The sequence below is a fragment of the Rhamphochromis longiceps genome, linkage group LG17 (assembly GCF_057381845.1).
Source record: "Rhamphochromis longiceps isolate RC_006_pf linkage group LG17, R_longiceps_female_GT1.1, whole genome shotgun sequence".
NCBI lineage: Eukaryota > Metazoa > Chordata > Actinopteri > Cichliformes > Cichlidae > Rhamphochromis > Rhamphochromis longiceps.
Genome location: NC_140573.1, coordinates 39455717 through 39479105, shown reverse-complemented (window position 1 = coordinate 39479105; position 23389 = coordinate 39455717). Strand labels below are relative to the sequence as shown.

Below are 23389 nucleotides of genomic sequence, written 5' to 3'. Positions count from 1 at the left end.
TCAATCGGGTGGATTTTCCAGCTTTGTGTTCTGGCCGTTTGCTTTTGTTTGTGCGTGTTTATTTTATCTTTTTTTTTATTTTTTATTTTTTATCTGAAAACGGGAAAAAGGTAAAATGTCAAAAATCTGCTTCCATAATATAAATATTGTAGCGTCCCTCGACAGAAGACACAGACGATACCCCATAGGGTACCCTGAAGGAAACTGTTGCAGTTGGGCATGGGATTTGGCTGTGGGTCCCTTCCGTGCTGTACAGCTGTCACAGCGGCGGCAAAAGTCCTCTACATCCCATCTATGTCGGGCCCAATAGAACCCCTGCCGGAGGCGGCGGAGTGTTTTGGTGACACCAAAGTGGCCAGACCCTGGGGCCCCATGCACTGCGCGAAGCACCATCTCCTGCAGGGCCCGCGGGACAACCAACTGCCACCTCGTCTCGCCCGTAGCCGGTTCCTTCCAGCCCCTTTGTAGCACTCCATCGTGCCGCCGCAAGGCATTAAACATGGACCAGAGTCCCTTTGTGGCCCGTGACAACATGGCGATTTCCTCCCATTGGGGTTGTCGCTGTTCCTTAATCCACCCAAGCACTGGCTTGATGTCAGCATCCTCCTCCTGTTGACGTCTCCACTCCGTTACATCCACAGCAACCAGCCTCTGACTGGATGGCCATTCCTCCACCCCCGTCACAGCACACTTTACATCGGGCACCAATTGGTCCTCCTCCTGAGCTTCCTTCCTCTCACAGTAGTGGCATCCATCCTGGGCACAGGGTCTGCGGGAAAGCGCATCTGCGTTTCTGTGTTGCACGACCGCAAAATCATAAGCCTGCAGGTCCTCAATCCAGCGTGCTAGCTGCCCCTCTGGCTCCTTGAAAGACATGAGCCACTGCAAGGCAGCATGGTCAGTTCTGACCGTAAAGTGGAGGCCCCCGAGGTAGTACTTAAAGTGGCGTATGGCACATACCACTGCCAGCAGCTCCCGCCTTGTGACACAATAGCGGTGCTCAGGTTTGTTGAAGGCCCGACTATGGTATGCCACCACTTTCTCCCCGCCGGGTGTCACCTGGGCTAGCACTGCACCAGATCCGACACTGCTGGCATCTGTGTCAAGGACAAAGGGCAGAGTGGGGTCAGGCGGAGAGAGCACTGGGGCCCCCACTAGGGCTTCCTGCAGTGAGGTGAAAGCTACCTGGCAGCCTGCTGTCCACTGGAAGGTCACACCCTTTTGGAGCAGGTGGAACAGTGGCGTGGCTATGCAGGAGAAACCCCTTACAAACCGTCTGTAGTACGATGCCAAGCCCAGGAAGCTCTTTAACTCCTGCACAGATTTTGGGGTGGGCCAGTCCTTAACAGCTTGGGTCTTATCATCCATGGTGCTGACCCCCCGGCCCCCAGTGGGTGGCCCAGGAACGCAACCTCATGTCGCATTAAGCAGCATTTCTTTGGGTTGAGTTTTAGCCCTGCTGCCAATACCCTCTCCAGGACCCGTCTGAGGGCCCCGAGGGCAGCGTGGAAAGAAGCACCATGGACCAAGATGTCATCCAGGTAAACCACGCATTCTCCGCAGGGAATTCCAGTGAGCACCTTATCCATGAGTCTCTCAAACGTGGCAGGGGCATTGCAGAGGCCGAAAGGAAGAACTTTAAATTGTCATGAGCCTCCGCTGGTAATAAATGCAGTCTTTGGTCTGGCATCTGGTGTGAGGGGTACCTGCCAGTACCCGCTGCGTAGGTCTAGGGAGGAGAACCATGAGGATCCCGCCACAATGTCAAGGGTCTCATCTATACGTGGTAGAGGATATGGGTCCTTCTTTGTCACCTTATTCAAAGGCCGGAAATCTACGCAGAACCGCCAGTCTTCCTTCACTTTCTTTGGAACCATAACAACTGGGGAGGCCCAGGGGCTGGTGGATGGTTCAATGAGTCCAGCACGCTGCATCTCTTGCAGAGCCCTCTCCGCTGCAGTCTGTCTGGCCAGGGGGAGGCGTCTAGGCCTCATCTGAATGGGCTGTGCATCTCCAGTATCGATGTCATGTTGAAGGAGGTCAGTGTGGCCCATATCATCCTCTGAGAAGGAGAAGCAGTCCTTAAAGTCCAGCAGCAGCTGCCAGAGCAGGCCCTGCTCGCTAGCAGTCAGTCCATCGCAATTCTCCTCCCACACCCCCCTCACAGCTGAAACTCTCCCGCCCTTGTCCGGCGGTTCCTTGGGGAGAAGGGGAGGGCATGAAGCGGCATGGGGTGCAGTTGAGGTCAGTGTAAGTGGTTCCTTGGGGGCGGCCGGACTACCAGTCAGGTCCGGGGAGGAGTCGGCTGCCAGCTCAGAAAGGGCGTGGGCCTCAGGGTGATCAGGTTGGGGTGGCCACCTCAACATCCGAACAACACCACCGTCAGGGAACGAGAGCGTCCCCCCCCCCTTGTGTCAATAACGCAGTCCAGTGCCCTGAGTACATCCAGCCCCAGTATACAGTCTTCCAGGTCTGCAACCCATACAGAGCAGCGGACTGACTTCCCCCCCACACTCAGGGTGAGCAGTGCTTCCCCTAGCATGGGGGCCCGCTCTCCCGTCACAGTCTGAAGCTTCACCATGGTAGGGAGGATGCGATCCCCCCTTCCCACCACATCAGGTCTTAAAACTGTCGCTGAAGACCTGGTATCCACCAGGGCTGAGCACCATAGTCTATTCACAACTAATGGAGCATACCAGCAGCTGCCAACCCAAGTCCTGCCCAACAAAACAAGACGCTCCACCTGTCCATCCACAGCTCCGCAGGGGCGCTGTGCACCCCCGTGGGCCCTGAGCTGGGTTGTTCCTCTCGGAACAGGAGGTCGGGACACAGCCCCAGGGTCCTGCATCGTCCCGGTTATGCAGACCCCATGTCGTTTCCCTGATCCTGGCGGGCGTGGGGACAGTCTCGGGCTAGGTGACCCGGCCGTCCACATCCCCAGCAGACCCTCGGCCCTCTTCTCGGCCTTTGTTCCCCACGTAGCGTGACAGCTCTCACCAATTGGGTCAATCCCTCCGCCCATGCGGGTTCAGCAGCGCCCGGTGCAGTCCCTCCTGTAGTCCCCGTCTGCGGTGGCCTGGTCAACTCAGTCAGGGGTTTAGCAGCCCCAGCACACAGTAACTCTCTCTCTGTAGCCAGCTCCAGGGCCTCCTGAAGGGATTTAGGGTGAGCTAACAGTGTCTGGATCCTCAGCTCATCTGGAAGCAGGGCCTGGAGGAAGTGGTCACAAGCTAATTCGCCCTGGATGGTGGGGGGCATGTGGGCATAGGTGCGGTGGACCAGCCCTTCAATGTCATTAGCTAGGTCCCTAATGGATTCTCCTGGTCGACGGCGGCGGCTGCACAGTTCGGAGCGCAGCAGGTTCGGAGCAGAGCAAGAACCAAACCGCCTCTTCAGAGCCCCAACCAAAGCATCATAATCCCCCCTGCCCTCTGGGCTCAAAAGCAGCAAGCTAGACAGGGCATCGCCAGTAAGGCACATAGCTAGCTGCAGGGATTTCTCTTCAGCAGACCACCCACCAGCCCTGGCCAACAGTTCAAATTGTGCATGAAAAGCTTCCCAGTCAGCCTTGCCATCATACCTGGGGGTCTTCATGGAAGCGTGGAAAGTGCCTCTATGCGTCGGTATGTCTTTCTCCACACCCCCAGCCGCTGCAGAAGTCCCCAAATAGCTCTTTCGGCCACTCGAACGGTGAGAGGATGCAAAGCCGGCTTCTCTCGCTCACCCGCTCTCTGTGCTCCGCGAACCTCCGGTCCCCGGCGGAGCAGTCGTGTCCGTGAGCTTCCGCTGTAGGTTTTCGCTTGATCTTGGAGTAATCCATCGGAAGCATTCCGCAAAGTCCCGCAAAAATCTCCAGCGTCCACAGCCAATGCCGTGAGTCGGGGCGGCGTGAGCGCAGATAACTCCGGAGGTGAAAGCTTCGCTTTTACTTCTGACACCAGTGTAGCGTCCCTCGACAGAAGACACAGACGATCAGCGTTCCGGTTACCGGTGTTTATTCAGAATAGTAACACGGGCTACTGTGGGCCGTAGCCAACGCCAAAACAACAGGGGAAAAAGTGCGCTCTACAGCAACAGCACAACCCCCGACACTCTCTCTCTTCCGCCCCACACCACACACACTCTCTCTAACCCCCGCCCCCGAACACTCTCAGCCAACCACACACCTGCTCTCCTCCAGACTCTCTGTCATTGGTAGCTGATCTGATTGACAGGCCAACCGGCCTCTAGACTACCGCACATTCAAGGACACTCAGTAAATCACCATGCTGCGGGTGTGGTCCAACTATGCCATAAGTAACTGGCAATTCTGAACACAAAACACTGATAACACAACAGTCAACTAACTTGTAACCCAGTCCATTACAATATCATTAAATAACTTTAGAAAAACTTCCACTTGACTCTTTACATGTAATGTTGTAAAAATATATATTTTATTGTTTAATTAATCTGAAAATGTTAGTCTTCCAAATGTGCAGCAATTTAATTTATTTATTCTCTTTAGCTGATAGTTTGTGGGGGCCAGGTAGACTGTATAACTGCATATCTACCAGTTTCTCTGCACTCCAGCCTCCTCTGTGCCATGTGAAAGGATTTTCCTTAAGGCAGGAGAAATGATCTCCACGAAAAGGAACAGGTTCGGCCATCGCACACTAGAACAAATTCTCTTTTTAAATAAAAATGAAAAAGGGTTACCTTAAATGCATCATGTTTTTAATTTGCAAGTTCATAAGCATTTTCCTTTTCCATTTCACAATCAATTCTACCCCCAGGTCAAAAATATGTCTGGGAAAATTTCCCTAATATAATATTATTTATAAATACACCCGTCTAGCAATTAATTGCATAAGTGCATGGAGGCAAGACCTCAGAGCAGAAGCATATTCCATAATGTGTTGTACATTATTATATGTATATATTATATTAAACGTGGTATTTTTCAATTATTGTATTTACCAACATCAAGAAGTCACAAGCAAAGAAAGACCACACCATGGTGCATATTTAAACAAGGAGAGTTTACTGGTCAAAACTATTTATTAAACAAATAAAACACATTTTTAACCACCAAAAAATACACGTTCAAAGCAACACAACAGCGGCCCAATATCAGACAGAATTCCACTCTGTAGAGTGGGCAATCATAATGAAGCAGTTGGTTTTATTTTGTGGATTCAAGCTGCTCTTCATATTTTTGGCCACCAGATGTCACCAGAGAGGACTGTGTTGAAAAGCTTCGAGTAATGAACCGTTTTTCAATACAAGCTTCAGTGCTTCAGGAAGCTTCATTTGGCCATCACTAGTAGAAAGTAAAATTAAATAGTCGGGGGGGGGATGACGACTGACGACTGCTCAAGTGAACTACAGATACCTGAAAGTTGTAGGCCCTAGTAGGGCCTCCTGAATTTTCCTGTGTCAGTGTGTCCTACCATCTGTCCTGCCTTAGGTGCACCTTTTTCTTTTGTACAGCTGAAAGGTGAGCTCTGGTGCCAGAGAGCAATGTTAGTTGCAGTTAGTGAGGGGTGTGTGTGTGTGTGTGTGGGTGGCTGTGTTCGGTGGTTATTTACCCCTGCTCTGCGGAGAAGAGTGTTTAATGACTAAACTCTTTTTTTACTTTTCAGTTTACTGACCTATGCCTGAGTTTTTGTTTGTTTCTGAAAATGGTGATAGCGGCTTGTCCGTCTCTTTTAGTTGAGTTATTAATAGAAACTTTAATAACACTTTTTAACCCTTTTGCCTCCCTGTGTCCTTTTTCCGACCCAACACTTTTTGTTACATTCCCTCATCGCCTGGACCCTTTTAGGGGAAATATAAAAAAGTATTTGTACTTTGTTACTTAACACCTCTGGGCCACATAGTTTACTTAATGCAGCTTGTTTCCTAGCTGTTTCCATCACTTAAATGATAAATGTCAAATGTGAAGTACAGGATTTTAATAACTTTCATTACACTCAGCACAGTCTCTCATCAATCATCAACACATTGGCTGCAGTGACTCTAGAGGAGCTGATCAAGCCAAATGTCACACTGACTGACAGACAATTGCTTTACATCTCCAGAGCACTGAGTACGTACCTGATCTGTTCACAGTACATGGTGAACTCTGTCCTTTGAGCACTGGTATGTGACTGAGGCTAAAGCTGAATTAGTTAATAAATCTTCATGATTAAAATGTCAGTTGTTACACGATGTTGTTGCAGGTTGCGGTATCGGAGGGTTGTGTGTTTCTATGGCTGGCCTGGCATCACTTATGGGACTACTTGCTCAGGTAGTGAGAATCTGTTGATACAAGTCACAACATGAAAATGCATGAATCTTAAATGTGGCCTACCAAACACTTGAACTTTTTAAACATGTGCATGTGTATATAAAGCATTTAAGGTTTCACTTCAGATGTCTCTCACAGGCAAGAACCATCATGGGTGGGGTCAGTGGAAGTTATAGAACTGTTTGGTCTGTTTGTGTTGGGTATCCTGTGTCCATTTGCCAACTCTGCCACTTTTTCCTCTTCCTTTGATTTCATTACATATATATGATCAGATAACCATGACAGGACAGCTGCACACAGATTGAAGATGCATTCAAAAACATTGAGCCAACTTAAACGTTGAGTCAATTGGGAAACATCTCCCTAAGTTAACAAGTGACTTGCTCATTTAAAATGAATTTGACTCATAGTCCATCCATTTCTTCCACATATACACTCCGGGTCACGGTTGGACTGGAGCCCATTCCCGCTGTCATTGGATCACTGTAAAAATAAAAAGTGACTAAATTATTCTTAGCACCTGCTGGGGTTATTAAACCATAAACAATCAGAACATAGATGGGAAGGGAAAGGTGGGATTCATAAAATCCATCAAATGAAATGTTAGAGTGAACTTTATTGTTATTCGTACGAGCATCCAGCATTATACCCTGCACAGTGAGAAACTAAAACAATCGCTTCACATGTGAAAAGGTACAACACCAGGGAAGCGACTAATCACTAAACAGAAGAGGCAGTTTATGAAACTCTTATCAGCCACTTACAATTTATTGTTATTACTGTGGACCCATTATGACAATATAACAAATGAAAAATACTAATGAAAAATTTCCATTGAGAATGAGAAACAAACAAAAAGAGGAAGGTTTCTGTCATTGAATTATTTATCCCTTACTTTGGTGTATAATATGAATGGTCATGGTGAACATCTTTATCAGTAAAAACTGTGAAACTTATGAAAATACAGTCAAAAGTCCTAAGTTTAAGCTCTAAAGATATCCAGTGGGGCAGTCTTTTGGCCCACGGGCCCTATGTTTGGCACCTTTAGTCTATAGGATTACTTTTAATGGAGAAGCACAATGGTTAAACAAGTGCTTAGGATGCCATAACAGTTTCTTAAATGCAATAACCGATTATTAAGAGAGCCCAGAACAAATACACATGGTGTTCCAAATGCAAACACAGTGTAATTTGCAGAAATGAACCAAATCTCAGGACAAAGAGCACGTCCCTGTCTGACATCCACCAGCCACATGCATCCAGTTTTCTGATAGTTTTCTGGTGGTGGCACAAAGTACTATTGTTACCCACGTTTTATGTGTTTGGGTTCAAACTCTAACTTCTAAACTTTATTCATTAACTTTGAGTGTCAAGTTAACCTGAAAGGACACGTCCGCGCACCGTCTGGAATAATTTATCTTACAGTTCAATAGAGTACCTGGAGGTGATGACACCGCCTTCCCAGTGATCTACAAAGCACTGCCTGATAAACGCTTTAGCTTTATTTCAGTTTTGCTCCGACTGATAAAATGTCTGGGGATGCTCACTTGCTCGTGGCAGCAGACTATGTGGTGTTTGCTGTCGTTCTGCTCCTGTCTGCTGCTGTTGGTTTTTATTACGCCTGGAGAAGCAGGAAACAAGGAACCTCCAGGGACTTTTTAACTGGGGGCCGAAAACTCAATGCCCTGGCTGTCTCCATGTCCCTCACTGCCAGCTACATGTCATCCGTCACTGTGCTCTCCAACCCAGCCGAGGTAACGTGTCGGGACTGTCCTGGATCTGCACTCAGCTTCCTCAGCGCACAAACATTTATTCAGAGCTTAAATTAGAATTTTACAAAATGTGTAAAACTGTGATTTCTGTGCATTAGAAGACGGCTGGAGTCAGCTAACCGAGCATTACTTTGAGTGCACCGCTTTCAATTTCAAACAAATCAAATAACAAATTTAAAGTTTTCGTGTTACTCACCAGAGTTCAGCACTGTTCATATGTTGCTCCAAAGCTCGTTCAGTATCAGCAGCATCAGCGTTTCAAATGATCTCCGGCAAAGTTTCACCAGCCAACCAGCTGTTTTGCTATTTTGTGTTTCCATAAATCTTTTTCAACCTGTCCGTAGGTGTATCGCTACGGAGCCATATTTGGCTATTTAAGTATTTCCTATGTAATAGCAGTGGTGTACACATCCGAAGTCTTTCTCCCAGTTTTCTACAGACTGGCCATCAACAGCACATATGAGGTAACTGTGGTTTTGTTTACAACATTATTACTAGTTTTGCCTCTGATTTGTAGGGAGTGAGGGGAACTAGAAGTTTCATGTATCAGTATCAATATGCGTCTTTTCTCTGTCTGGTCTCTGCCAAGTATCTGGAGCTGCGTTTCAGCAGAGCCACTCGTCTCCTGGGAATGCTGATCTTCTTTTTTAACGTAGTAAGAAGCCAGTGGTTCAATCTTTGTAGTGCTTTGACTTCTGCACATAAAACTACGTTGGTATCAGCAGAGACATGTTGTTGTTGTGACTTTCTAACTCTTTGCCACAGTTGCTCTACACTGGACTTGTAATTTATGCTCCAGCTCTGGCTTTGAACCAAGGTATGTCAGCTCCAGTTCACAGCAGTTAAGTTCGTGAAGGGATCTTGAACAAGAGTGTTTCCCCTGTTAATGAATTTCCCTTCTTTTTGCAGTGACTGGTATGAACCTGTGGGGTGGGATTATTTCGACAGCCACTGTTTGTACTTTGTATTGTGCACTGGTTAGTAAAACATTTATTACATACGACACACACACTGCAGTGCATCACATTGTCAGTCGAACCTCATCGAGCATCACTAAGCCAGGAACCTTAAGAGACCCCCACTTTCACATTCAGCAGAGATTAAATGAGAATATTTACATTTTCCTAAAATTCATGAGGTCCCCTTCCCATTTACCCTTTAAAACAAAATATCTCTCATGTAACATCACCTCTGATTTTTTAAATTTGATGCTTTCACATGCAATCATTAAGGGTCAAAAGTTGGAACCGTCATTGCATAATGTGTTGCATGGTCATAAGCAGAGAGGTCTCGCTGCGCTGCCCTTAGACAGTTAACATGACGAAGCTATTGAGGAAAAAAACGCCACGTATATCTTGTTTATCATGACTCTGGTTTTACGTGGCCTATCACCACAATTTAAAAACTGGTATATATCACCTTGTTGCTTTGGCATCTTAAAGTGGTCATGTGATTGGCTTACCACGACCACTTTATTCTTCCTCAGTCAAACAGCAGCACTCATGCGATTGTTTTGCCCCTTAGCTACAGGTGTTGTGCCAAATTACAGCTGCTTCCGTGCAACTTCTATAAGATGCGGTAAGCTGAAGACAGCTTCAGCCGTCTGTTTGTTGAAAAATAGTAACAGACCGCATTTTCTTGTTAGTAACGGTAACGGCGTTGTAACAAAAGGAATAGTAATTAGTTCGATTACTCATTACTGAAAAAAGTAACGCCGTTATTCCCATCACTTGTGCTTTCTGAAAATGTTCTACTACAGAATACGGTCACATATTTCCACGTTATGCATTCTGTTCATAAATACAGCTTCCTAACCTTTTTGACAGAGATTTTTCTTGTTTTGTGGCGTTTGTTACAGGGTGGCCTGAAAGCTGTGGTGTGGACAGATGTTGTTCAGGTAGGGTTCTGGATCAAATAAATTGAAAAAAATACACAATACAACATGCCCTCCAAATAGTTGTGGTAGATGGCTGCCCCTTCCTGACGTTCACGTTTCTTCCTGTTAAAAGGCAGTTTTTTGGTTCACACTGCCATTTGATTGCTGGCGTTTTCTCTGGATTGTAGGGTCTTTATCTTACAGTATAATGTCCTTTTGTTATGATTTGGAACCATATAAATATATTCCATATTCTATGTAAGTAAAACTGAATTAAATTGCAATCAGGTTTCAGTCTAATTTTATCGACACCACAACCACGTTTGAGTCATGTCTTGATTCTTTGCAGTATTCATGTAAATTAGCAAGAATTTGATAACTGGGACCAAAATCTGTCAACATAGTTACAGAATACAGATCTGCCAACCAAACAAATCTCTGATTTTTCTTCCAGATTGGAATAATGTTTGCAGGCTACATGTCTGTTATAATCAAATGTGTGATCTTAAAAGGAGGAATCTCCACTATCTTGTCAGATGCCCAAGAAGGAGGAAGAATTAACTTTGTGGAGTGAGTATGTGTGTGTGTGTGTGTGTGTGTGTGTGTGTGTGTGTGTGTGTGTGTGTGTGTGTGTGTGTGTGTGTGTTGTGCGTGTGTGTGTGTGTGTGTGTGCGTGTGCGTGTGTGTGTGTGTGTTATACTAAAATCATCCTTTCATTGTGTAATCCCAGCTTTGACATAAACCCTCTGAGAAGACACACTTTTTGGACACTTGTCATCGGAGGGGCCTTTACTTGGAGCTCAATTTATGGGACCTACCAACCTCAAGTTCAGAGATACAACTCCTGCAAGAGCATTAAACATGCCAGATTGTGAGTGATTCAAAGGAATGTATTCCTTCCTTCCTGTTTAGCTTGCAAAACTAATAATTAAAATAATAATAATAAAAAAAACACCAATAAACAACGATATATGACACGTCTATTTCCACATCTATGTAAATTCTGATTCAGCCAAAGACACTACATTGGTGGGGTTTGCTGGCAAATGACACGTTCTTATCATAAACTTGGAAAAGATAGCTTTGATAAATGATGACATCATCAGCATACAGTGATAAGAAATATAATCTCGTTTGCTATGCTACACTGATTTTTGTTTGCATACGTCACTTTTTCGTGTTGTGTTTTTTCAGAGCTCTCTTCATCAACGTGTTAGGCCTAGCTTGCACCCTGACATCGTCAGTGATTTCAGGGCTGTGTCTTTATTCGTTCTATAAGAACTGTGACCCATGGAAAGCTGGACAAGTTTCATCACCTGATCAGGTCCATACACATAAACAAAGAAACCACAGGATGTTTGTTTTTATTCAAGTTATTTTATGATCTTAAAACAAAAATCTTTTTTTCCCTTTACAGCTGTTGCCTTATTTGGTGATGGATATCTTGGCAGATCACCAAGGTCTTCCAGGACTATTTTTTGCTGCAGTATATAGTGCCTCTCTGAGGTTCATACAACATAATTTGATATATTTTTATTCATGTTGCATGTAACATTTAAAGCTGTGCCACATTTGAAGTGTCAGTTATGTCCATTAGTCCAGAGTAAACATGGTTCATTTCTTCATGTTCAGCACAGTTTCTACTTCAATCAACGCAATGGCTGCAGTGACCATGGAGGACCTGATCAAACCACGCATTAAACTATCTGAGAAAAAGCTTCTCTTGATCTCCAAAGGGCTGAGTAAATAACGGGTTTCCTGTTGTTTGTTTATAACACAGACTGCATGTTATATTAGATTAAACTGAGCACTGCTACGTGGATGCGGCTGTTAGTCAATAAAAATGTCATTTTGTGATGTGATGTTTTTGCAGGTTTGTTTTTTGGAATTGTATGCGTTGCCATGGCTGGACTGGCATCACTCATGGGACATATGATGCAGGTAGAGGGATCTGTTAATGCAGAGCTGTCAATGTGTTCAGGCAAACACATCCAGGAATAGGAATGGGTATCATTTAGGTTTTATCCGATACCAGTACCAAACCGGTACTTTTGAAACGGTGCTGGTGCTTAAACGGTGCTCGAACCGGTGCTTAAAGAATGGAGAACACACACTTTGTCCAAAAACCTCTTATGTTTAGCTGTTTTTTTTGTAAAAAGGTAACAATGTTAGCCTTTTCTGCAGCTATAGGGCATATATGGTGTTACGTCCCTCTGCAGCCTCTAATCTGCTCAGTGTGTTCAGCTGGTGCTAATTGGCCACACCTAGTCAGGTGTGGATAAAAGCATACCTGAGGCAAGTGTCCAGGGAGCTCACTAGTCTTTGCCTTGGTGGTACAAGCCATTTGAGCCAACCTGCTAAGCCATTTTAAGCTAAAGCCTCTTCACACTAACACTCTGTTATTCATCTCCGTTTTTATGTTGCGGCTTTTGAGCTGGGTCGTAACATAAGTGGCGGCTCATCCGGGATATTTGGACATTTTAGTGAAGATTGCATATCAGTTTTTTGTATTGCTTTTAAGTGGGTGAGTGAAGGTGTTCACTGTGAATGAGTAACGTCCCTTTAGTGAGTGTGTTTCAGCTGGGTGTCTGTGCTGCCCTTTCAGCGAAGCACTTGTTTGTTGTTTTGCTTGTTTTAATTTGTTGTGTTTGGTGGCTATTTTGGGTGGGGGTACGCTTCAGAGTTTGGTAGGAGACTATATCTCTGGTCTGCTGCCTGCTCTCGAGTTCGTGTTTAAAGTTGCCTCGAGCCTGGTACACCACTGAAGACTAGGATAGGTAAAGCTAGTGTTTTGTTGTTTTTAGTGTTTTAGGCTGGGAGTTGCACATAGTAAATCAGTGGCACCAAACTTGGTAGGAGGTTTGAGACCATTCATGATTATGGTCTGTAGCTGAGGCAGGTAGGCTGTTTTTAGGTTGGCATTGTGTGTACACCATGTGTGTGCATATGTCAGTGTTGATGGATGCTAATGAGATCTTTGTGAGGTGAGTGTTTTGTGTTGTGACCGTTAGTATTGTGGGGAATATGGCTATTTTGTTGGATCACTTGTGAGTGTTGTTGGCCAGGTGATGGCAATAACACTGTGGGGTGCTGAGCCACCCTTGATGTGATCATTGTGTGGCCGTAGCTCTCCATTTTGTGGTTGGTCACTAGTGTGCTTGATTTACTGAACTTTTTGGATTAAAGTAACTTGTTGTGGTATAGGGCCACTTGTATGTGACTGTTTGTGTGGTGGAGACAACAGATCACTTAGTTGTGATTATTTGTTGCTACTTTTGGTTTTGTGTTGTAGCAGATCAGGTAATCATTTTGGGTTTGACTGTTGTGCTCCTTTGTGTTGGTCACATGTTACTTCAAATCCTCATGCCCATCCATGCTTAAATATGCCAACTTATTTTTGAGGGTTCAAGGCTTCAGAGGGACTTTTAATTTGTTTAGGGGTCCTAGAGGGACCCTTTTAAGGGAGGTGTTACGTCCCTCTGCAGCCCCTAATCGGCCACACCCAGTCAGGTGTGGATAAAAGCATACCTGAGGCAAGCTGCAGGGAGCTCACTTGTCTGTGCCTTGTCTTTTAGCCAACCTGCTATTCCATTTTAAGATAAAACCTCTTCTCACCCATACTCTGGTATTCATCTCCTTTTTTATGTTGCGGCTTTTGAGCCGGGTCGTAACAATGGTATCACTCTTGGCTGGAAGCAGTGCTTAAACAATGGAATAAACACAGACTTTGTCCAAAAACCTCTCATGTTTAGCTGTTTCCCTCTTTTTCCTTTGGTCATTTTAGCCTTTTTGGCCAGGGTGAAGGGAGTATCTGCCATCAAACAAGAAGACAGCCGCATGAAACTACGACGGTGTTTGCTAGTTCACCTTACGTGCATTAAATTAATAACGTGGTTAGCCTACTCAACGTAAATTACACACGAACAACATTAAACTACTCACGCAGAAAAGAACGGCTGCTGCCATCATCATCCGTCATCATTTCTTCTACACTGGCAGGGCTAGGGGCCAGGACTCTCCTCTTCGGGTTCTTGGGGGATGTTGCTAACTCCGGGTCCGATAACAGGGGCCACACCCGCAGTAGATGTGCTCGGTGTGAGGTCTCGCAGCAAGCTATCAAATACGGCGCACTTCTCGGCTTTTAACAAAATGCTACACGTCGCCAGGTGTTTCATCAGATTCGAGGAGTTACCTCCCTTGCACAGTATCAGCTTAAAGCACTTGTTGCAGGCTGCTGAGTTTGCATCTTTTGCTGTCAAGTACAGCCAGACTTTTGACCGCTTCGCCTTGGGCATTTTTAATCTGTAGCTCTATTCTAAAAGAACGTACGCTTGCAAAGGTAAAATGATTGGCTAGAATCCAAAGTGTATGACATCTCAGGAAAAAAACGAAAGCACCGAAATGTGCGCTGCTTTTCGGTCTGGTTACTACAGTTTGTCAGAACCGGTACTGGTACCCATCCCTATCCAGGAATGTTGTTGTTTATTAGAAAGCATGTTAATTACGTAAATAAGTAAATTTTTCACCTCAGTAAATACGACCATTTGTAAAGTGTTTTTTGAGCTGCAGGTCTCTTCAAACAGGCAGTGTCCATCATTTGGGGGGTCACTGGGGGTCCTTTACTCGGTCTGTTCAGTTTGGGTGTCCTCTGTCCATTTGTCAACTCCAAAGTAAGTCCATTCTCATTTTGGTATTTTCCTAAATCAACCTAACATCAATTTATCATCATATAACATAGTACGGGAGCATTTTTCTTATTAACAGTATTAAAAAACACTTTATTAAATGCTTAATGTTTTAAAAAAAATGTTAACAGTAGGATAAAAATAATAATGACCAAACTCAGGGATGTGTGCCGAGTCCCCTGCTGTACGCTCTATACACTCACGACTACACCCCCCACCCACCCATCCAACATTCGTATGCTGTAAATATTAACTTTAACAAGTTTGCTGATGACACAACTGTGATTGGGCTCATCACGACGGGAGATGAGTCTGCATACAGGGATGAAGTCGAAAATATGTCATCAAGGTGCAGCTGAAACAATCTGGTCGTCAATACCAAAAAAACCCCAAAGAAATAGTAGTTGACTTCAGAAGAAACAAATCTGACCCCCAGCCCATACACATTAATGGGGACTGTTTGGAGAGGGTCTCTGACTCCTGGGCCTGCACCTGGGTGGTGACCTGTCCTGGAAAACAAACACCACAGCTATGATCAAGAAGGCACAGCAGCGACTCCACTTCCTGAGCGTCCTGAAGAACAACGCCTTAGCCAAGGAGCTGCTAGTGTCCTTCTACAGGTGCTCCATTGAAAGTACACTGACACACTGCATCCCAGTGTGGTTTGCCAGCAGTACTGCTTCGGAGTAAGCATCACTCCAGAGGGTCATCAACACAGCACAGAGGATCATCAGCTGTGATCAAGAGCTGTACTCTTCCCTGGAGGAGGTGTACAGGTCCTGCTGCCACAGGAAAGCCTACAGCATCCAGAAGGACACATCCCACCCCGCACATCACCTGTTCCAGCTGTTACCCTCAGGAAGGCGGTACTGGACAATTAAGGCCAAAACAAACAGACAGAAACAGCACATACGCCAGGGCTGTTGCATTTATAAATACACTTGGGAGATAAGCCACTGCAAAAACACAACCTTCAACTGTGCAATATTTTTTTTCTTTTTAACTGTGTAATATTCTTGTTCGTCTTTTAATTGTGCAATATTTCGAAGGAACTGTGCAATATTCTGAGGACTGAAGCACTGTGTGGCAACCGTATTCTCACTTGTACATTCTTGTATACAGACTTGTACATAGTCTAAGGAGCTTGCAAAGAAAAGCGTCTGGACTTCTTTAAGTTGCTTGAAGACGTTTCACCTCTCATCCGAGAAGCTTCTTCAGTTCTAAGGTCAAATGGTGGGGAGTCCCAGATTTAAACCTAGTGGGAGTATCCCCCCGCAGAGGGACAAAAGGACCCCCTGATGATCCTCTAATCGCCTGAGCCAAGGTGTGAAACTGGGTGTGGGTCCCAATCAGCCAGAGTTTCGGGTGTGTTCATTGTGAAACCTGGCCCCACCTTATCATGCGAATTCCTGAGGTCAGATGGCCCAGGATGTGAGTGGGCTTTAAGGCGTCTGGGGAGGGATCTCAAAACTTGATTATAGATGGCAGACAATTGGTGTCGTAAACCCCCGCCTCTGTTCAAAGATGGTCGCTCACAGTGGACATAGATGGCTTCTTTCACTCCTCTTTCAAACCATCTGTCCTCTCTGTCCAAAATGTGAACATTGGCATCCTCAAAAGAGTGACCTTTATCCTTAAGATGCAGATGGACATAAAAGACGGTCTTTCTTATAACTTTCCGGAGTTCAAGTTTTGCAACACGGACGCTCCGTTTGCAGACCCCCCATTCATCTCACCTGAGACGCCTTTGTTCTCTGTCCCTGGAGGCCACAAACGCCGACGCAGAGGGAGAAGATCTGGCGTTCTGGTTCGACTGAGACGGCGCACTAACAGACCACCGTTACCCAGTTTATTACTGGCTAATGTGCAGTCTCTGGAGAACAAGCTGTGCGAGCTTCGGGCACGGATCTCATTCCAGCGAGAGATGCGGGACTGCTGTGTGATCTGCCTCACAGAAACCTGGCTATCGGACAAGGTACCGGACTCCGCAATACAACTACTGGGGTTCTCTGTGCACCGCGCGGACAGGTCACAGGATCTTACTGGGAAAAGCAGAGGCGGTGGTGTATGTTTCATGATCAACAACAGCTGGTGTGATTATGCGAACGTGCACCCGGTCAAATCCTTCTGCTCACCGGACCTGGAGTACCTGATGATTAAGTGCCGGCCATTCTGGCTACCGAGGGAATTTACAGCAGTGATTATTACGGCCGTTTACATTCCCCCACAAGCCGACACTGACCGAGCACTCAGGAAACTGTACAGCGCGATCAGCAGCGAGGAAACCGCACACCCAGAGGCGGCGTTTATCACAGCCGGAGACTTTAATAAGGGAAACCTGAAGAAAGTCTCACCAAAACTCCACCAACACATCCATTTCAACACTCGTGGAGACTGGCTACTTGACCACTGCTACACCTCTTTCCGGGATGCGTATAAAGCCCTCCCCCGCGCCCCATTCGGCCAATCAGATCACCGCTCCATCCTGCTCCTGCCCGCCTACAGGCAGAAGCTGAAACAGGAAGCTCCAACCCGGAGGGCGGTGCACTGTTGGACGGACCAATCAGAGTCTACGCTGCGGGACTGTTTTGATCACGCGGACTGGGAAATGTTTCACGTGGCTGCTAGGGACATTGATGAGTACACAGACTCAGTCTGCGGATTTATCAGGAAATGCGTGGAAGATGTCGTCCCATCCAGAACAGTTAAATCCTTCCCAAATCAAAAACCCTGGATTAACAGAGATGTTCGCGCGGCACTGGCGGCACGGAGCACCGCCTTTGCCTCCGCGAACACATCGGACCACAAACACGCACATTACCAACTCCAGAAGACGATCAAAGCAGCCAAACGTGAGTACAGGGACAGGGTGGAGCAACAGTTTGACAACCCTCGGAGTATGTGGCAGGGACTAAACACGATCACAGACTTTAGAGGGAAAACCAGCACACCGCAGACCACGGCCTCTCTGTGTGAGGATCTAAACGTATTCTACGCTAGATTCGACACAGCAAACACCATGAGACCGGACAGTGTGTGCACCACGGATGACGTCAGTGCGCACACTGTGTCTGAGGAGGATGTGCGGAAGTGCTTCAGGAAGGTGAACGCACGCAAAGCTACTGGTCCGGACGGGATTCCCGGCCGCGTCCTCAAGTCATGCGCGGCTCAGCTGGCTGGAGTGTTCACGCACATCTTCAACCTTTCCCTCTCTCTGTCTGTAGTCCCAGCCTGCTTCAAAATGGCCACCATCGTCCCTGTACCCAAATCCTCCACCATCTCCTCATTGAACGACTGGCGACCTTTAGCCCTGACCCCCATCGTAAGCAAATGCTTCGAGAAGCTGGTCAGGGACTTCATCTGCTCTGCACTACCCGACTCACTGGACCCTCTACAGTTTGCATACCGCCACAACAGGTCCACTGATGATGCCATAGCCCTGACACTACACACTGCCCTGTCACACCTGGAGAAGAGAGACACGTATGTGAGAATGCTGTTTGTAGATTACAGCTCAGCATTCAATACCATCGTTCCCTCGAAGCTGGACAGGAAACTGCAGGATCTAGGACTGGGAAGCTCCCTCTGCAGCTGGATCCTTAACTTCCTGTCTGACAGACGCCAGGTGGTCAGACTGGGCAGCATCACCTCATCCCCCATCACACTGAACACTGGTGCTCCACAGGGGTGTGTACTGAGCCCTCTCCTGTACTCACTCTACACCTACGACTGCACAGCCACTAACAACTCCAACATCATTGTGAAGTTTGCGGACGACACTACAGTGGTGGGTCTTATCACCAATGGTGATGAGACGGCCTACAGGGAGGAGGTCAGCGCCCTGACCCACTGGTGTCAAGACAACCATCTCACACTCAACGTCGCAAAGACAAAGGAGTTGATAGTGGACTTCCGGAGGTGCAGAGAAGTACACACCCCCATCACCATCAACGGCGCTGCTGTGGAGAGAGTGAGCAGCTTCCGGTTCCTTGGAGTACATCCGGCTGAGGATCTTACGTGTTTAGTACACATAAACAAAACAGTGAAGAAGGCGCAGCAGCGCCTCTTCTTTCTCAGGAGACTGAAAAGATTTGGCATGAACCCCCGCATCCTCAGGACCTTCTATCACTGTGCCATTGAGAGCATCCTCACTGGATGCATCACCACCTGGTATGGCAACAGCACCGCCTACAACTGCAAAGCTCTCCAGAGAGTAGTGCGGTGCTTTGAACGGATAATTGAAGGTGAGCTTCCCTCCCTCCAAGACATCTACAGGAAGCGCTGCCTGAGGAAAGTGGGGAGGATCATCAAGGACTCCAGTCACCCCAGCCATAAACTGTTCAGACTACTTCCATCAGGAAGGAGGTTCTGCAGCATCCGGTCCCGAACCAGCAGACTGAGAGACAGCTTCTTCCACCAGGCCATCAGACTGCTGAACACGTCATAGACACCTCAGCTTCACTACTGGAACTTTAACATTATGCACTACATACTGTACATTAATGCCACTGTTTTGCACATGTCTCAACTCTGTATGTTTTTATATATTTTATTTTATTGTTTACTCTATTTAATTTGTAAAATATGTGTATACACACACACACACGTAGAAAAACATTTAGTATACACATCCAGAAATGCATATACTATTATATATTGTACATATATTTATTCGTTTCAGATTTAGCCATTCTTGTATTTTGCTTGTTTACGTTATTGTATTTTGCACAACTCTGTTGCTTGTGAAGCTCGCACACAAGAATTTCACTCACATGTACTGTACCAATGTACCTGCACATGTGATGTGACAATAAAAGTGATTTGATTTGATTTGATTTGGACTGCTGAGTCTTGTCCTGTGGAGGTGGCTCTTCTATGCTGTGCCATGCGCTTGTGAAGTGGCTGTTTGGTCTCTCCAATGTAGAGGTCTGGGCATTCCTCGCTGCACTGTACCGCATACACCACATTGTTAAGTCTGTGTTTTGGGGTTTTGTCTTTCGGGTGAACCAGTTTTTGTCTGAGCGTGTTGCTGGGTCTGAAATGCACCGGGATGTCATGCTTGGAGAAAACTCTCCTGAGATTTTCTGATACACCGATAAGATTCTGATAAGAAGGACAGACGCAACAACATTGTCATCCCCTATGTAGCCGGTGCAACGAGCTCATCCAAAACTCTGGCTGATTGGGACCCACACCCAGTTTCACACCTTGGCTCAGGCGATTAGAGGATCATCAGGGGGTCCTTTTGTCCCTCTGCGGGGGGATACTCCCACTAGGTTTAAATCTGGGACTCCCCACCATTTGACCTTAGAACTGAAGAAGCTTCTCGGATGAGAGGTGAAACGTCTTTAAGCAACTTAAAGAAGTCCAGACGCTTTTATGCAAGCTCCTTTGACTATGATGACCTGGATGACTGAGAACCTTCACAGACAGACTTGTACATACTATTTTTTTTTCTTTGTTTAAAATTTATTGTACATCTATACTTGTTTCTCTTAAAAGTGCCCCCTTCCACTTGTACTGAATGGGTTTACATGCAGTTTTTGTTGTTCAAAAGCGCAATGGCAATAAAGATTCTGATATTTGTCCACAGGGAGGTCTATGTGGTCTCGTGACAGGATTGGCTGCAGCTGTCTCTGTGAGCATTATAGGGATGATATCCCCTTCTCCTCCTGAGATGACCCGACCTCTCTTTCTGAGCACTGAGGGTTGTAACTTTACTACTGGTAGCAGTTTCAATTGGACTACCCCACTGCCAACAGAACCAAGTCTTTTTACCACAACCCCAGGACAGAATACTGATGACATGTAAGTGTGGTTCAGTCTGTCTTGAATGAATGAATGAATGAAATATTGCCTGGTGAGATGGGATGACCGAGCTTTCCTATAATAAACGAAAGTATAGTAAAGTAAAAAAAGCCATATGATTTTAAAAAAGTGAGTAAAAGGCAGTGTTGTGAGGTCATTAATAATAATAATAATAATAATAATAATAATAATAATAATAATGATAATAAACCTGGTGGAAAGCATAAATGTGCCAAGTATCCTACTGCTGGTTTTTAGCCAAGCTCGCAGTGGCACTGTAGTCTTGTTGAATATATTTTTCATTTCAAATTCAAATTCAAATTCAAATTTTTATTTGTCACGTACACAGTCATACACAGTACGATATGTAGTGAAATGCTTGGACAACTGCTCGTGACCTAAAGAAAACAAAAAAGGAAAAGGCTATGAATAAGATTTGCAAACTGTCTTCACAAATTCCTTTGTAGCCTTCAGAATACTTTCATAATATGGTGTAATTACATTAATAAGACATTTGTTAACAAGATATCTACTAATCTCTCACCACCAGACATGCGGTTCAGTGGCACTCTCCATCCTACCTTTACTTCTGTGTCATTGGAGGTTTAACATCTGTTATTGTTGGAATAATCATCAGTCTCTTGACAGGTAAAAAACAAATGAAATAAAATAAATAAAGATTTTGCCATTAATTACCTGTACTTGGGAATGGATCTGTGATCTCAGATCTTCTTATTGTTTCATAAGGACTTTTTGTTTTTGTTCTTCCACTCATCATTTCAGGGGGATTGAGGGAGACGGTGGACCCAAGATTTATGCTAATGAAAGAAGACACTCTTTCTTATCACCTGTTCAAACGTGTCAAAGATGGGGTACGTGCTGAAGAGCAAAGGTATCAAAAGCAACTGACTGATGACAGGCGCTCAATTCTGTCTTATACTTTTCCTTCCTTAGGTCATGGGAGGAACAGACAATGTTGGTCAGCCAAACAAGGAGGATGGAATCAATAAACCTGCAGTAGGGAAATTTGACAACAATACCCGTGTCTCATCTTTTTAATGACCGATACAGCTGAAGAATTTCACAACAAAGCTGCTGTAAAGCTCAAATCCAGGATTGTACTCATCTGACTTCATAAGAAATGAGACCAAAGGAACTGAGTTGTCAGCGAGACAATAATGTTTTTATTTTTCCAGTGACTCAGTAAAAAGTAGAAAGCACTTTCAAATATCTACTTGTGTACATGATGATTGCATGTTTCTATTGTTTAGATTAACACATTATTAATAAAAAGCCACATGATAAACATTTCAATTCAATTCAGTTTTATTTATACAGCGCCAAATCACAACAAAAGCTTCAAGGCACTTTATATTGTAAGGTAGACCCTACAATAATACATACAGAGAAAAACCCAACAATCATATGACCCCTGTGCAAGCCCTTTGGCGACAGAGGGAAGGAAAAACTCCATTTTAACAGGAAGAAACCTCCAGCAGAACCAGGCTCAGGGAGGGGCGGGGCCATCTGCTGCGATGGAGTGAAAGAAGGAAGACAGGATGAAAGACATGCTGTGGAAGGAATAGTCGGAATAGTTCAAACATAAGTGTTCCTCTCTTTCCGGAATGTTTGAATTTCTCTGACCAGGAGGGAAACATAGACTTTAATGAAACATCCACAGGATACAATCCACACAAACAGGCAATGAATACATTCAAGGTAGTTTTGATGCTATTTATTATGAGTCACAAAGCTTTTTTAGCTTTGGTTTATTAACCCAAATGTCAAGAAACTCTGAAAGCTACAGTAATGGTGAAAAGAAATTACACCCTCTTTAATGGTATGGTATTCCGCAAAGTCCCGCAAAAATCTCCAGCGTCCACAGCCAATGCCGTGAGTCGGGGCGGCGTGAGCGCAGATAACTCCGGAGGTGAAAGCTTCGCTTTTACTTCTGACACCAGTGTAGCGTCCCTCGACAGAAGACACAGACGATCAGCGTTCCGGTTACCGGTGTTTATTCAGAATAGTAACACGGGTTACTGTGGGCCGTAGCCAACGCCAAAACAACAGGGGAAAAAGTGCGCTCTACAGCAACAGCACAACCCCCGACACTCTCTCTCTTCCGCCCCACACCACACACACTCTCTCTAACCCCCGCCCCCGAACACTCTCAGCCAACCACACACCTGCTCTCCTCCAGACTCTCTGTCATTGGTAGCTGATCTGATTGACAGGCCAACCGGCCTCTAGACTACCGCACATTCAAGGACACTCAGTAAATCACCATGCTGCGGGTGTGGTCCAACTATGCCATAAGTAACTGGCAATTCTGAACACAAAACACTGATAACACAACAGTCAACTAACTTGTAACCCAGTCCATTACAATATCATTAAATAACTTTAGAAAAACTTCCACTTGACTCTTTACATGTAATGTTGTAAAAATATATATTTTATTGTTTAATTAATCTGAAAATGTTAGTCTTCCAAATGTGCAGCAATTTAATTTATTTATTCTCTTTAGCTGATAGTTTGTGGGGCCCAGGTAGACTGTATAACTGCATATCTACCAGTTTCTCTGCACTCCAGCCTCCTCTGTGCCATGTGAAGGGATTTTCCTTAAGGCAGGAGAAATGATCTCCACGAAAAGGAACAGGTTCGGCCATCGCACACTAGAACAAATTCTCTTTTTAAATAAAAATGAAAAAGGGTTACCTTAAATGCATCATGTTTTTAATTTGCAAGTTCATAAGCATTTTCCTTTTCCATTTCACAATCAATTCTACCCCCAGGTCAAAAATATGTCTGGGAAAATTTCCCTAATATAATATTATTTATAAATACACCCGTCTAGCAATTAATTGCATAAGTGCATGGAGGCAAGACCTCAGAGCAGAAGCATATTCCATAATGTGTTGTACATTATTATATGTATATATTATATTAAACGTGGTATTTTTCAATTATTGTATTT

At 45.2% G+C, this 23389-nt stretch overlaps 1 protein-coding gene across 1 annotated transcript; it reads left to right on the top strand.

Annotated features, from left to right (window-relative positions):
• The first annotated feature begins 7692 nt into the window (after nt 1–7692).
• On the top strand, nt 7693–21704 carry LOC146650180 (sodium-coupled monocarboxylate transporter 1-like). The gene is made up of 17 exons (XM_085385740.1): nt 7693–8025; nt 8388–8507; nt 8633–8698; nt 8809–8860; nt 8953–9020; nt 9902–9940; nt 10374–10489; nt 10650–10790; nt 11114–11243; nt 11337–11425; nt 11552–11661; nt 11793–11860; nt 14503–14589; nt 20198–20412; nt 20963–21060; nt 21196–21284; nt 21367–21704. Exons 1-17 carry the CDS (start codon nt 7801–7803, stop codon nt 21469–21471), a joined length of 1818 nt encoding a protein of 605 aa, XP_085241866.1. The 5' UTR covers nt 7693–7800; the 3' UTR covers nt 21472–21704.
• The last annotated feature ends 1685 nt before the right edge of the window (nt 21705–23389 follow it).

What these genes read in the sequence shown, in the direction of transcription:
- LOC146650180 (XM_085385740.1), top strand. Translation starts at nt 7,801, where the DNA reads ATGTCTGGGGATGCTCACTTGCTCGTGGCAGCAGACTATGTGGTGTTT. An exon ending in GTACTTTGTATTGTGCACTG is followed by an intron (nt 9,021 to 9,901) that starts GTTAGTAAAACA and finishes CGTTTGTTACAG; the next exon opens with GGTGGCCTGAAAGCTGTGGT. An exon ending in AAGTTTCATCACCTGATCAG is followed by an intron (nt 11,244 to 11,336) that starts GTCCATACACAT and finishes TTCCCTTTACAG; the next exon opens with CTGTTGCCTTATTTGGTGAT.